The following is a 12,828-nucleotide window of genomic DNA, read 5'->3' on the forward strand; positions in this document are numbered from 1 at the left end:
TCCCGTGCGTCTTACACAAACAGCAGCAGCTCGAGAGAGTAAATAGAGAAAAGATGGCGGAGTTCATTCAGCTCAACAAACCCACCGAACCGAAACCAGCGTCCCAGAACCGGGAGCACCATCACCATCCTCCACCGGCCAAGAAAATCCGACATGAAGAGAAAATATTTAAGGCCAAGAAGATGAACGGAGGCACGGAGCAGCAGAATTACAGCAGCAAACCGAAAAACAAGAAAACCAAAACAGAGAAAGACAGAGACCGAGAGAAAGAGAGAGAGAGGGAGAAAGAGAAAGAGAAAGGCAAAGAGAGAGAGAAAGAGAGAAAGAAACACAAACTGGCGGCTGAAAATCACCTCAGTGTGAAGAAGGAAAACGGAGAGCTGAAGTTGTCGCAGAAAGGTATCGCTAGTCGCTTTGCTGCTGCTGCTCGGGCGCTGTTTGTGGCTGATAACGGGCCGTTGCTCGGCTAAACTGCGATCGGTGCGACTGCGTGTGTGTTTATGGTGTGTTTATTGTGCCTGGAGAACGAGTGCGTGCGTGTTTATTTGGCTGGAAAACACCCGACAGCGCGCGCTAGTTAACGTTAGCTTAGCATCGGCGGCGCGCGACTCGAACGGTGACGGAGCGCGTGCAGCTGCAATGTGACCCGCCGCAGAACGAGCATACGAAAGCCTCGTAGCATCACAATATCTGCCGTGTTGTTGCAGAGACACACACAGACGTCATATAAATGCATGCGTGCTGCTTTTTATATTCGAGTAGGACGGCAGAATAATATTCATCGAACCAGTAAACGAAATATCCGCTGTCATTCCTGAAATGATCAGATCAACACGATTATAATAACTGCTGTGTTACTGCTGACAAGTCCGTAATAACATTCGCTCGTTCGTCTGTTTGAGGACGTTGATTTACGGCAGAAAGCGTGAATTCAGCCGAAGCTGCAGTGAAGTCATTTGCATTGAACTGTGTTTGTGACAGTGTTGTTACTCTGTAATAAATGTCATGTTTCCTGTGTTACACTGTAAGCTTCACTGTAAACTGCGAGTGTTATTTACTGTTTGTGTGCCACTTCATCGGGCCTGTTACACACATTTGCGTTACTTCCACATAACATTGACGAACTACACTAATAAAGCAGTAACTAATCTGTCATAACACATCAGCACAGAAGCCACATTCAGTCGTTTAAGACACACTGCTGTCTGTCCGTCCTACAGATGCTCCTACTAACTCATTACAGTTCAGTTACGCTCCTGACAAGAGCAGTAAAGCGTCTCAGAAGAAGCTGTGTTCCTTTAGTGGATCGACCTGAGAAACTGTCCAAATGATCATTTGCAGGAACCGTTAGTTCACCCCAACATGATCAATCTGTCATTTCCTCGCCTTTCCAAACCTACATGACTTCCTTTCTGGATCACTAAAGAAAGTGTTTAGAAAAATGTCCACATAACGAAAATGGTGTTTTAAAACCCTTTCACTGTATTGACAAAAGTAGTTGAAACCTTCTTCAAAGTATCTTCTTTTGTGCTCCGCAGAAGAAAGTAAGTCATGCAGGTTTGGAGCGACACGAGGGAGAGTAAACGATGACAGAGTGAACTTTTATTTTTTGTCGCTGTCTGTTTACCTGCTTCCACAGGAGTATTTTTATTAGTGTTTTATAATCGCGTTTCACAGTTCGTGCAGTCTGTCTGTATGATGACGCATTATTTTACCCTGGTACCTTGCAGTTTGTCGAAATGAACACGAACACACGAACGTGACAGAAACGTCAGTGCAAACGGGTGTGTTTGTGTGAGGATCGTGAACCTGACGAGAATGTGTTCTGGATATAAACGAGCAAAATTATATTTTCTTTAAGTTCTTGTAGGACTGTTCACGCCTTATTTTTCCAGTACATATGGTACGATACTTTGACCATCTGTTGAGGAACGTGACTCCTAGTCAAAGATCTGAGCTGGTAAATGCATGAACTTTCACTGCTGTGTCTTCGAGCGTCAGGCCGTCGTTTACACACGTAACACTCCGCACAGCGGTTTAGTTCAGTCAGGAAGCAGAGAAACTGTGACATCAGGGAATGATTTGTCTTCTTTTCACCGGCCCGTGTGTTTCTTTCTCCTACAGATCACACCATCAAAGACAAAGAGAAGCAGAGAGACCGAGACCGTGACAAAAAGAGAGAGAGAGAGAAGGACAGAGAAAAAGAGCAGGAGAAAGAGATGAAGGAGAAAAGAAAACATAAGCTGATGATGGAGATGAAGAGAGAGAACGGAGAGGTGAAGATCCCGCAGAAAGGTGAGCGTTCCGTCAATCCTAATTTACAGCACCTGCGTTTGGCCTCTGACCTCTGGCGCTTTGAATGCACACGAGAGCTTCAGTCGCTCATCGCGTGCATTTGGGTTCACTTTTTGACATGCACATCATTTCCTAAAGTTATCATACAATATGAAAACATTGTGGCAGTGTGAAAATGATGTTGACTGAAACACTCACAGCTAAATAGAGTTTTAGACAGGCGCTGCTCGTTGAAGAAAAGAGTGAACGCTGTTTCTGTCGGCAGCAGAGTTCTTTTTGCATCAGTGTTAATATCTGATGTTTTCATATGAGATTAAATGTTTGTCATCACTGCACAAAACGCAGTTTCTTTAAAAATAAGCACAATGTACATTTGTTTGGGGCCAAAACGGCTTGGCTGATGTGCTTGATCGAAATACGACCATTTTAGATGGTGTCATACAACATATGACATACCTTATTGCTTATTTAATAAACGGGATTCCAAAAAGTATGTCACAATCATTTTATTATCTTGAGTGGTGCTGCAGAATGTGACTAAAAGACCCGACTGTTTGCAGATGTGTCGATTTGATATCAGAATCGTTCAGAGTTGTTACTGACTCACTCACTGAACCGTGAGTCATTTTTAGTTCGAGTCTGAATCTAAATAAAGCTGGAAATGTGATCTATACTTCAGGCGTGTGACACTTACATTCAGTCTCTTCACTGGCTTTGATCGTGCACTGCCTGTCCAAAAACAGACTGCGCACGCTAATATTTTGTTGGACCTCTGATAACATTGTGCTTTTGCTGTGGCGTTGTTTCGACAGCATTATGCAACGTCACAAGATTTATTTCCGTCAAGGGTTGCATTCATTTTTGGCCGAGATCTTGAATTGACAATGGCAGAGTCGACTGCAGCACATGCTAAAGACATTCAGTAGGGTTAAGCTCAGGACTCCGTCGTAACGATTCATACGAAGACGATTACTCGTGCTCACATAACCGCTGTTTTGCAATTTGAGCCTGGTGAATCTTGAAATCTTCATCCTGAAATATGTACATGGGTACGTCTTCCAACATGGTTGTTTGAGAAATAAAAAGCTACACACCGCATCAGTTAGGATTAACAGAATTGCTGCAAAACATACAAACATGCCAGAAACATGTTAATCACTGCAACGGTGATCCAGTACTAAACTCTTCTGTATGTGCTTATTTAAATCCCAACAGCAGTTTGTTTTGGACAGGCAGCATATGACAATGTTTAAAGATATACATTCACTGTTCAGCAGTTCTGTTTTTTTTAGAGCCAAAAAACACTGAGATGTTCAATTTAGCATATGAGATCCAGTTGTAAGATTGAATCAACTGTGTTTGGGTGACGTGTTTTGTGCGTTAGATCTGAATCAGCGTACAGAGTGTGAATCACCAACCTGCCATACGTTTGTTTGTTTGTTTACGTCTCTGCTGCTCCGCATCTGGTGGATTTTAGAAATATCCAGACATTTGTTCTGTTGACAAACTTCATAACATGTAAACTTTGATGCAAGTGTTTTTGTCACATCAGCTGTTAAACTCTTATGCCTGTGCTTTTTTATTGATGGTTACACACACTCTTAAAAAAGATGTGTTGAAAACAATACAACCTGTGTTGTTTCGTAACACACCTCCGTATCTAGTTAAGGGCAACACGTTGTGTTACTTTGAACTCAACCATGTGTTGTTCCTGCTAATTTTCTACACACTAATGTGTTATTGTTACACAATTTGTGTCAACTATGTACACAAAATGACACAAAATATGTTTAAAATAGTCATCGCAAAAAATGACAAAACAAAAATCCTTTTTGAGAGTGCAGAGTCATTTTTTTATCGTTAACACACGATTTTCTGTAGACAACTGATAAGTAAACTAATCATTACTTATCACATTGCTTAAAGAAAGTAGTGTGTTTAGTTGCATGTTGTTTTTGTAAGGCGTTTTATTATATTTATTATATAATGACCAAAAATTTTATGTTTGTCTCAACATCCTTTTTGTAAAAGAAAATGAAGTAAAAAATGAGTGACATTAAAGAATACAGTGAAATACAAGTAAACAAGCCATTGTGATCGTTAACAAGAGAGACACACCGGCTGGAGTCCAATCTTTCCCCGTCCTTCATATCGTGACAGACGGACAGCTCCTCTGCGTTTCACAGACGCTTGTAATTGTGTGTTAGTTTAGTTCAGATGACAGTGTGAACACCAGCTCACGATATTTCCCTGTGCGTGCTCGTCTCTGTAGTGAATTTGTGTCCGGTAAGCGTGTTCATGGTCAAGGGGGCTTTTGATTTATTTTTATTTTTTTAGTCTGCCATCACGGTGGATTGGACTGGCCGTCTCTGTATTTGTACTATTAGTGTCTGTTATTTGTGACGCTGGTGGACGTATGGGATATTTTTCACGGAGTTTTTGCTAGTTGTCTCTGAATGAGTACTGAACTATGCCTAGTGTGTGTCATTTTCAGGCTCACGGACGTCTCGCCTTTAGCTCTCGCCGAAATGAAGCACTCTGGAGATTTACAGACCCCGGCTTCAGCTGATTCACCATTGTCTGCTCCTGTCTTCATTAGCTCTGCTGTTTGCTAGAATGCCAAAATGCTCTTGTTCACAGGATGTTTGTGTAAGTTCATCATCTCTCTCCTGTGCCGCAGGTGACAAAGAGAAGCCGAAGATAGACTCTGCTGAGGACTTGCTGATGAAAAAGGTCAAGAAGAAAAAGAAAAAGAAACACAAAGAAGGTGAAAAGCGGAAACGGCCCAAGATGTACAGCAAATCTATCCAGACGGTCTGTTCCGAACTCCCCAAATCTGGGTCAGAATTCAAGCCGCCGCCTCCTGTCCCGCAGGGCGGCGCTCTGACCTCCATCGGCAGCCTGAAGCAGGAGAACAGCGGCGGCCAGAGCGCGAGCGCCGCGGACGGCGACGGCGAGGCCAGAGCCGCTAAACTGCCCGGGCTGGACCGGCTGGAGTTCGGCTGTCTCGTTCACGTGGAGCACCAGCCCAACGGAGGCGCTCTGGTGGTTCACGCCTACAGTAAGGAGCTCTCTGTCCTGTCTCCCGTGGAGATGCAGAGGTTCGCGCAGGAGTTCGTGACGCTGGCGTTTTGCGAGGACCAGGATGGAGCCGCCAACTACGTCATGGGCGTGATTCACGGCGCCGCCTCCTACCTCCCAGACTTCCTGGAGTACTTCTCTAGTAAGTTCCCCAACTCGCCCGTCAAAATGGAGATCCTGGGGAAGAAGGACATCGAGACGACTACTATGGCAAACTTCCACGCTCAGGTTAGTAGATGTCTCGGGTTGTGCTGGACCGCTGGGTGTTTGTAGGTTCTGCAGCAGATCAGCACGTGTTACACGAGTGCGAGAAGATCAAACATCGGCTGTAATGACAGATCAGTGCTCTGTACGCACAACGCGGCTGGTGAAAAGTGCGCGTTACACGTTCGTGTTTAGAAAAAAGCCTGTGCACATGATTGCTTTTATTTAAAAATGTTTTTTTTATTTTTTTTTTTTTTTTTTTTTTTTTATAAACAAGTATGCCTTTGCACTCATTATCTACACTATTTTATTTATGAGGCCCCAGATGATCGTAATGTGGAGATGGGAGAAAAAAATTTCTGTGATTTGTTTCTGTATTTCTGTAGGTGTATTAAGTTGACTGCAGTACATACAGTTGTCATTATTATTGAATACTATTTAAAGTAATTCTATAATTGTGTTGATTAAATAGTTAAAGCAGTCATACAATTAAAAATATCATTTTTTAAATTTTATTTTGGCATGTCACTGGATTGGTAATAGCTGCTGAAATGTTGGCATCGTGACAACACGAAGTAGATTCAAATCATGAAGCCAGTGAAGATTCACACCTCTAATGCCATCATTTAACTTTTAAAGAGATTCACCTTAAGGAGCCAAAAACTTTTTTTGTGCCTCTCTGTGATGGCTTCTGGATGGAATGTAGACTCGTAAGGGCACATGAAGGAAGTCCAGTCTGCAGAGTATTGCAGTAGTCCAGTCTAGCCTGATCTACCTGACGATGTGCAGTGCTGGTTCTGCTTGATCAGTGTGGGATTATTGTCTGTGACTGTAGTTGGATGGTGAATTGTGCTGTACCGTGGCAGTCGCTGTGACGATGAGCAACTCTTTAGGGTTAGAATGAAGAGTGAAGCTGTGTTTCAGCAGCAGAGCAACGGTATCAAGATGACATTGTGTTTGATTGCGTCTTTAAGACTGCTACACACAAACATTTTTTTTTTATCAGAAACACAGAAGCAAAGAGACCCGTGAGATCTGATGTTTGACAGTCTTCCTATTAGAAACAGCATCTGGTCTTCCTCCGTTTGCACCATTAATAGAAACGTGACCTCCGTAAAACGCCTGGATACACTGCCAGAGAGCACTAGCGGTGTTTGTTCTGCTCTATGTCAGGCAGAGATGAGTCAGACCTGCAGGCATTAGCAGCCGGGACGTGACGTGAGTGATGTCATCAGTCCCATCATGCACTGCTCCCTTTCACATTCCCCTGGTTCCTCCAGAGCTCACTGTACTGGAGCGATGACATGACCACACACAGCGCTTTGCTGGCACGGCATTATTCGTTCATTAATAGCATTCTGTGTATGCGTGCGTCTATGATCATGTGATCGAAATCGTGTGTTTACACCCTTCAAACAGCTGGACGGACAGAGAATCGGTGTGTGTGGTTTTACTTGAGTCAAAACCCTGACCGTGCGCCTGTATCTGATGATATCTTTACATACTAGTGAGTATTTTTGAAATGTAAAATGTTCCCTCTTGTTGATCTTTTAGGGTTTGTTGTTGTCATCGTTTATCTCGGTGAGTGTGGTTTTGGAGTAACTCTACAGCTCATATCATTTATACACACACACTGGTACAGTCTGATTTTTAGTGGGGATGAACGATAAACCACAATAAAAGTCCCGACGGTTAGTATTGCCATTTCATAGCGAATTACACGAGGCTCTGCCTCCCTCTCGTGTCAAAGCAGTGCGGCACTATCAGTCTGGTGCAGAGAAGAGCACGAATAGAAAACAATGTGAGCAAGATAAGGAAAAAGTGATGGAAGAAGTGAAGATGATGTTGAAATGGCGTTTGCTGCATCAGCTTTTGTTGATTTATTTTGGCGTTTCGTGAGCGCTTTGAAGATGCTGTCCCAGTCTAACAAAGGTGTCAGCGTCATGCACAGTGTTATCATGGGCACTTCCGTATATGTAAATAATTCTAATTGTTTATATTTTTAGAATATATTAGCTCAGATACGTTCATACATTCATATGATTCATACGTACATACAGTCATATTAGCAACCAGTTAAATTTGAAAGCACTGTGTATTTGCTGTGTGAAAATTCACTCAGATCAGCTAAATCAGCAGATTAATAGATAAGTCAGCTAAATAAAAACGCAAGTTTATTCTCTGACAGGAGGGGGTGCTCATGAAACATCAGAAATGGAACGGTCACCATGATTACCACTTGGGATGGGCTTAAAAATGTATTGTGATAATTTCTGGTTTTATTGCGATATCAGTTTCACTGTCGATAATTCAGGGAATCCTGTTTCTTTAGAGAAAAGTATTATCTTTCCTATTTTTACCCAAAATAGAGCTTAACTGAGAACACGCGTACAATATAATGACTGTTTGATTCACTGGAAGCCGGAGGGCGCCCTTGTGCAGAAACTCCACATATGCTTTATAGCAGAAGTACTAGTACTGAGGACGCTCCAGGAATCTCTAATCCAGTTATCTGTGTAGCTTAATAAAAATTGCAGACAGGTGTGCTGAAGCAGATTGAAAATAAACTTTTTGAGGAGAGTGGGTCCCCAGGAGCATTCAGCCCGTCTGGCCGCCTGGCCGTCTGTCCTCAGACCAATGCGAAAATGGGACCAAATTATTGTTGTAAATCTTCACATTCTATAAATCTCAACACCTCAGATAATAAGGTAGTCTATGTAGAGCTATTTATGGAGCAGATAAAATGGCTGTAATTTATCATTTTGACTCACTGGCAGATATCGATTAATCGACTGATAGTTTTTAAAATGGATACTAAACAGAAAATAAATAGTGCTCTACTATTTAAAAAAAAAAAAAAGTAGCCTACTGAACCATACTTTGTAAATGAACAAAAATATTAATATTAATTATACATCGATCATTACAGTTAGTTCACTGTTCATTGTTGTAATGTTAACAAAAGCAACTAAAATGTTTAAATTATTTGAGTAAATGCTGAAATTAACACACTGTAACATGGAACAATACTTCTATTCTACAGCTTTTATCAATCTTAATGTTACAAATGGACTCATAGTGTAAAGTGTTACTATTACATCAACAATCAAGCTGAAGATGGCCATCTTTAAATATCTACACAAAGGCCACAGTATTGAAATTGCATACATATGGATATTGTGTACTTTCACAATTTAACTGCTTCTATTCTAGAACATTTGTGGTTATCCTGCTGCTGCTGTCTGTGTGTTTGTGTGTTCACAGCTGCTGAAAGTTTGAGCTTCTATTGCTCAGATTATACATATAGAATAACATAGAAACAATGACATTTGACAGTGGAGCCGTGGTGTGTGTTCAGGTGAGGAGGAGTTACTCTCACGGGACGTACCGAGCCGGCGCTATGAGACAGATCAGTCTGGTGGGCGCCGTGGACGAGGAGGTGGGCGATTATTTTCCAGAGTTCCTCAACATGCTGGAGAAGTCGCCATTCCTGGAGGTGTGTTTTCCTCCTCCTCTCTTTCACACACACTTTTCTTTTGGCACCAGCACATTCATCATTGTGTGTGTGTGTGTGTGTGTGTGTGTGTGTTTGTGCAGCGGACGCTGCCGTGGGGGACGTTTTCCAGTCTGAAGCTGAAGAGCCCAACAGAGAGTGACGACGGGCCCATCATGTGGGTTCGGCCTGGAGAGCAGATGATCCCGGTTACAGACATGCCAAAGTCTCCCTTCAAACGGAAACGGTAATTCAGCAAACTTCATGAGTGTGTGTGTGTCTGTCTTGCTGTCTCTCAGTTCTGAGTCCCACTGCACATTCTCATCAGACATCAGAATCGAGTCTGTCATGATCTTCCTGTCTAATATCAGTCTAGAATGTCATCATCACGAGCTTCAGAAGTTCAGATCAGTAACATCAGTGCTTGACTGATGCTGTGTGTACATTAACAAACACACACACAGTAACACAAATATGTTCTCGCACTCAGGATCAGTGGCTGTGTGTATGTGTGTCATTTTTTTTTTTTTTATGTAATGATGATGATGATTTTCATAAGCAGTCCTTTTTGCAGGTCGACTAATGAAATTAAGAATCTTCAGTATCTGCCTCGAACCAGTGAGCCGCGCGAGATGCTGTTTGAGGACCGAACCAGAGCTCACGCTGACCACATCGGTCAAGGGTTCGAACGTCAGACCACGGCTGCCGTGGGAGTGCTGAAAGCTGTCCGCTGCGGGGAGGGGTGAGCAAAGACACGCACACACACACACACACACACACACACAGACAGATTCAGCCAACACACAGCTGTGATTCTTCTGGAAGCTTGATGAAGCACTGATCCTGTCTGCTATGGTTTGTTGCTGTGTGTTGGTAATCTTGATTGTGTATGTTTGTGTTCTCTTGCAGTGCTGATCCTCCACGCATAACCAAAGACGTGATCTGTTTCCACGCGGCTGATTTCCCTGATGTGGTGCAGCGGCTGCAGTTGGACCTGTACGAGCCGCCCCTGTCTCAGGTGAGGTCACTTCCTGTGCTGGTCATTTAGTGGCCCTAACCCCGCTGAATACATCCTCTGCGAGACCCCCGCTAGTGCGCGTCACACGCAATCCGGAGCGCTGTCGTCCAGCTGTTGAAAGAGATCTGTGCTCGAATGTTTAACTTCTGACTGTAATATGTTGCACTTTCCTCTAAACCCTTACTCTGAAGCCGCATACACATTACCTGTTCTGTCCGCACATTACAGTAATTTAGGGGAATGACAGCCACATTCTACAAACAGCCTGATGCAGTGTGTACGGAACCAAACTGAACGACTACTTACTAATGATAAATGCATCAGAGAAGTGCTTCTCTTCTGAATGTGCAGTGCCATAAAATCACAAGGATAGAGGTACAAATCTTTATGCATTTGTGTTGCCAGATCTTGCTAGAAAAAAATGGCAAACATGAGCAAGCTCAAAACAAACCTACATAAATCTAAAGGCTTTATATTGGACACAAGACTAAAATATTGTGAGCCACACCTGCCCACTTTAATAACTCTATAAAGCATCTCTTATAATGAGCCAAGCCCAAATGACCCAAAGACATGACAAGCTGCAAGAGACTTCACTGCGAATCAGCCACCCCAAGCACAAACAAAACGCCACACCTCTGTTTACGGTGGGTTCGTTAAAACTGACTAACATAACAAGTCTTTGTAATATTTCTTTAGTCCAGAATAGCAGATATCAGACCAATGAACGGTTTATTCTGAATGTTGCTTTGGATTAAAGTGTGCCACATGTGACCTCATAACAGTTGAAATGTGAAAAGTAGACAAGTTTCATATGAAGGTTATTGAGCTGTCCTGTTCATTTTTTCTCTCTCTCTCTCTCTCCAGTGTGTGCAGTGGGTGGATGATGCTAAACTCAATCAGCTGAGGCGAGAGGGCATCCGCTACGCTCGAATCCAGCTCTACGATAACGACATCTACTTTATCCCTCGCAACGTAGTTCACCAGTTCAAGAGCGTGTCGGCCGTGTGCAGCCTCGCCTGGCACGTGCGCTTGAAACAGTATCATCAGCAGCCCGAGGAAGAGGAGGCTCGTGAGGAAGGTGAGGAGCTGAAGCAGCACGTCAAGCAGGAGTCGACCGGCGAGAACACCAAAGCTGCAAACACGGACTGCAGACCCACGCAAGAGGCGCCGTGCGTAACGCAAATAAAGATTGAGCGGGCGGAGCTGCTCGCTGACAGGCCGCCCAAGCCTCCTCCTGGAAGTAACAGCTTGACTCCGCCTCCGGTCTCTTCCTCTGACGGGCGACCCAAAGCGCACCACGTGTCAGAATGTCCAAGCGCTCCGTCACAGCCCTCCGCCGCCGCGACCAACGCGTCGCGCAACCCGACGGCCGGTCCGCACGCGCCCAAACACACACACGCGTCGGCAGCAACCAAACACGCACACACGTCGACACCGACCAAACACACACACACCTCCGCATCCAGATATCTCCATCCTTCCTCTGTCTCCAAACCGGGCCACGCGCCCTCGACACCAACTAAACCCAGCCATTCTGCCAACGCAACCAAACCCACACAACCCGTTAACACAACCAAACCTACGCAACCTACTAACACAACCAAACCAACACATCCCGTTAACACAACCAAACCAACGCAGCCCACTAATGCAACCAAACCAACGCAACCCGCTCACACAACCAAACATGCGCAACCTGCTAACACAACCAAACCAACGCAACCTATTAACATAAACAAACCCACACACTCTGCTAACACAGCCAAACACGCACACTCCACACTAATAACCAAACCCAGCCCCAAACTGAGCTCTGGACTGTCAATCAGCTGGACTGCTCCGCCCCTGGCCCTGCCCCAGGCCACGCCCCCTCTGAGGCCAGACCGCCCCCCAGACTCTCTGCACCCAAAGGCGGTCAGAGCTCACCCGCATGAACCACAGAAAGACTTTTTATACTGATTTGTACAGAACGGTTTTTAATCGGCGCGTCATTTAATCACGTTTATTTCTACTGTCTAGCGGTTTTTCCTTCTTTGTAATCGATCTGACGAGAGCAGAGAATCCACGACTTTTGTAAGACAGGCTCGACATCTGTCTCTCTCTCTCTCTCTCTCTCTGTCTCTCTCTCTCTCTCTCCTGTTACTGGTTGTCAACATGGCAAATGTAGCTCGTAACTCGCTCCTCAGTGCCTGTCCGTAACTGTGAAATATCCAAGCACTTCGGCTCGGCTGCACTGAGAAAATTCTTCAAATCCAAACAGGTCCTTGAATAATATATTTTCAGTTGTAGGCTTTAGTCGTATTAGAGCTGACATGAACATATATATTTTTTGTAAGATGACACAGAATTCTTTTAAAGACTCTACAGGCTTTTCCATAGAGCTTATTTATATCAAGGGTTTCTTTGGTTCTGTTTGATTCGTCAGCACTGTAGTGTACATAACGATTTTTCTAAAGGAAATGTGTAGTGTGATTTATACTGAAATCAGAACCTCCTAATAAAAGGTTCAGTTTGTTGGATCGGTGTCGTGTCTGTAAACCGCGTCGGCCATCGAGCGTTTTGCATGATCTGAAGCTCCTAAAGAGAATTAAAGTATCACGACGATCGGTCTCACATCCAGACCATCTTCTGTGGTGTGATTATTCTGTATTTCTTCTGATTGATGTTGTGTATTCTGTTTAATAGCGCACTGTCTTTCGGTCGTCCCATTACCAATGCCTTCTTTCACCTCAGA

General features: G+C 43.9%; 1 protein-coding gene across 1 annotated transcript; it reads left to right on the forward strand.

Moving 5' to 3' along the window:
* Positions 1-12,613, forward strand: LOC127164285 (lysine-specific demethylase RSBN1L). Its single transcript, XM_051108122.1, has 8 exons — positions 1-399; positions 2,125-2,295; positions 4,976-5,604; positions 8,939-9,076; positions 9,178-9,320; positions 9,648-9,815; positions 9,983-10,091; positions 10,959-12,613. The coding sequence occupies exons 1-8, from the start codon at positions 54-56 to the stop codon at positions 12,051-12,053; spliced, it is 2,799 nt and encodes a 932-aa protein (XP_050964079.1). The 5' UTR covers positions 1-53; the 3' UTR covers positions 12,054-12,613.
* Positions 12,614-12,828: the final 215 nt, after the last annotated feature.

This window comes from Labeo rohita, chromosome 4 (assembly GCF_022985175.1).
Source record: "Labeo rohita strain BAU-BD-2019 chromosome 4, IGBB_LRoh.1.0, whole genome shotgun sequence".
Classification (NCBI taxonomy): domain Eukaryota; kingdom Metazoa; phylum Chordata; class Actinopteri; order Cypriniformes; family Cyprinidae; genus Labeo; species Labeo rohita.

Excerpts from the sequence above, each read along its gene's own strand:
- LOC127164285 (XM_051108122.1), top strand. The coding sequence starts at position 54 with ATGGCGGAGTTCATTCAGCTCAACAAACCCACCGAACCGAAACCAGCG. Across the intron at positions 5,605-8,938 it reads TGGCAAACTTCCACGCTCAG|GTGAGGAGGAGTTACTCTCA; the intron begins GTTAGTAGATGT and ends GTGTGTGTTCAG. Across the intron at positions 9,077-9,177 it reads AGAAGTCGCCATTCCTGGAG|CGGACGCTGCCGTGGGGGAC; the intron begins GTGTGTTTTCCT and ends GTGTTTGTGCAG.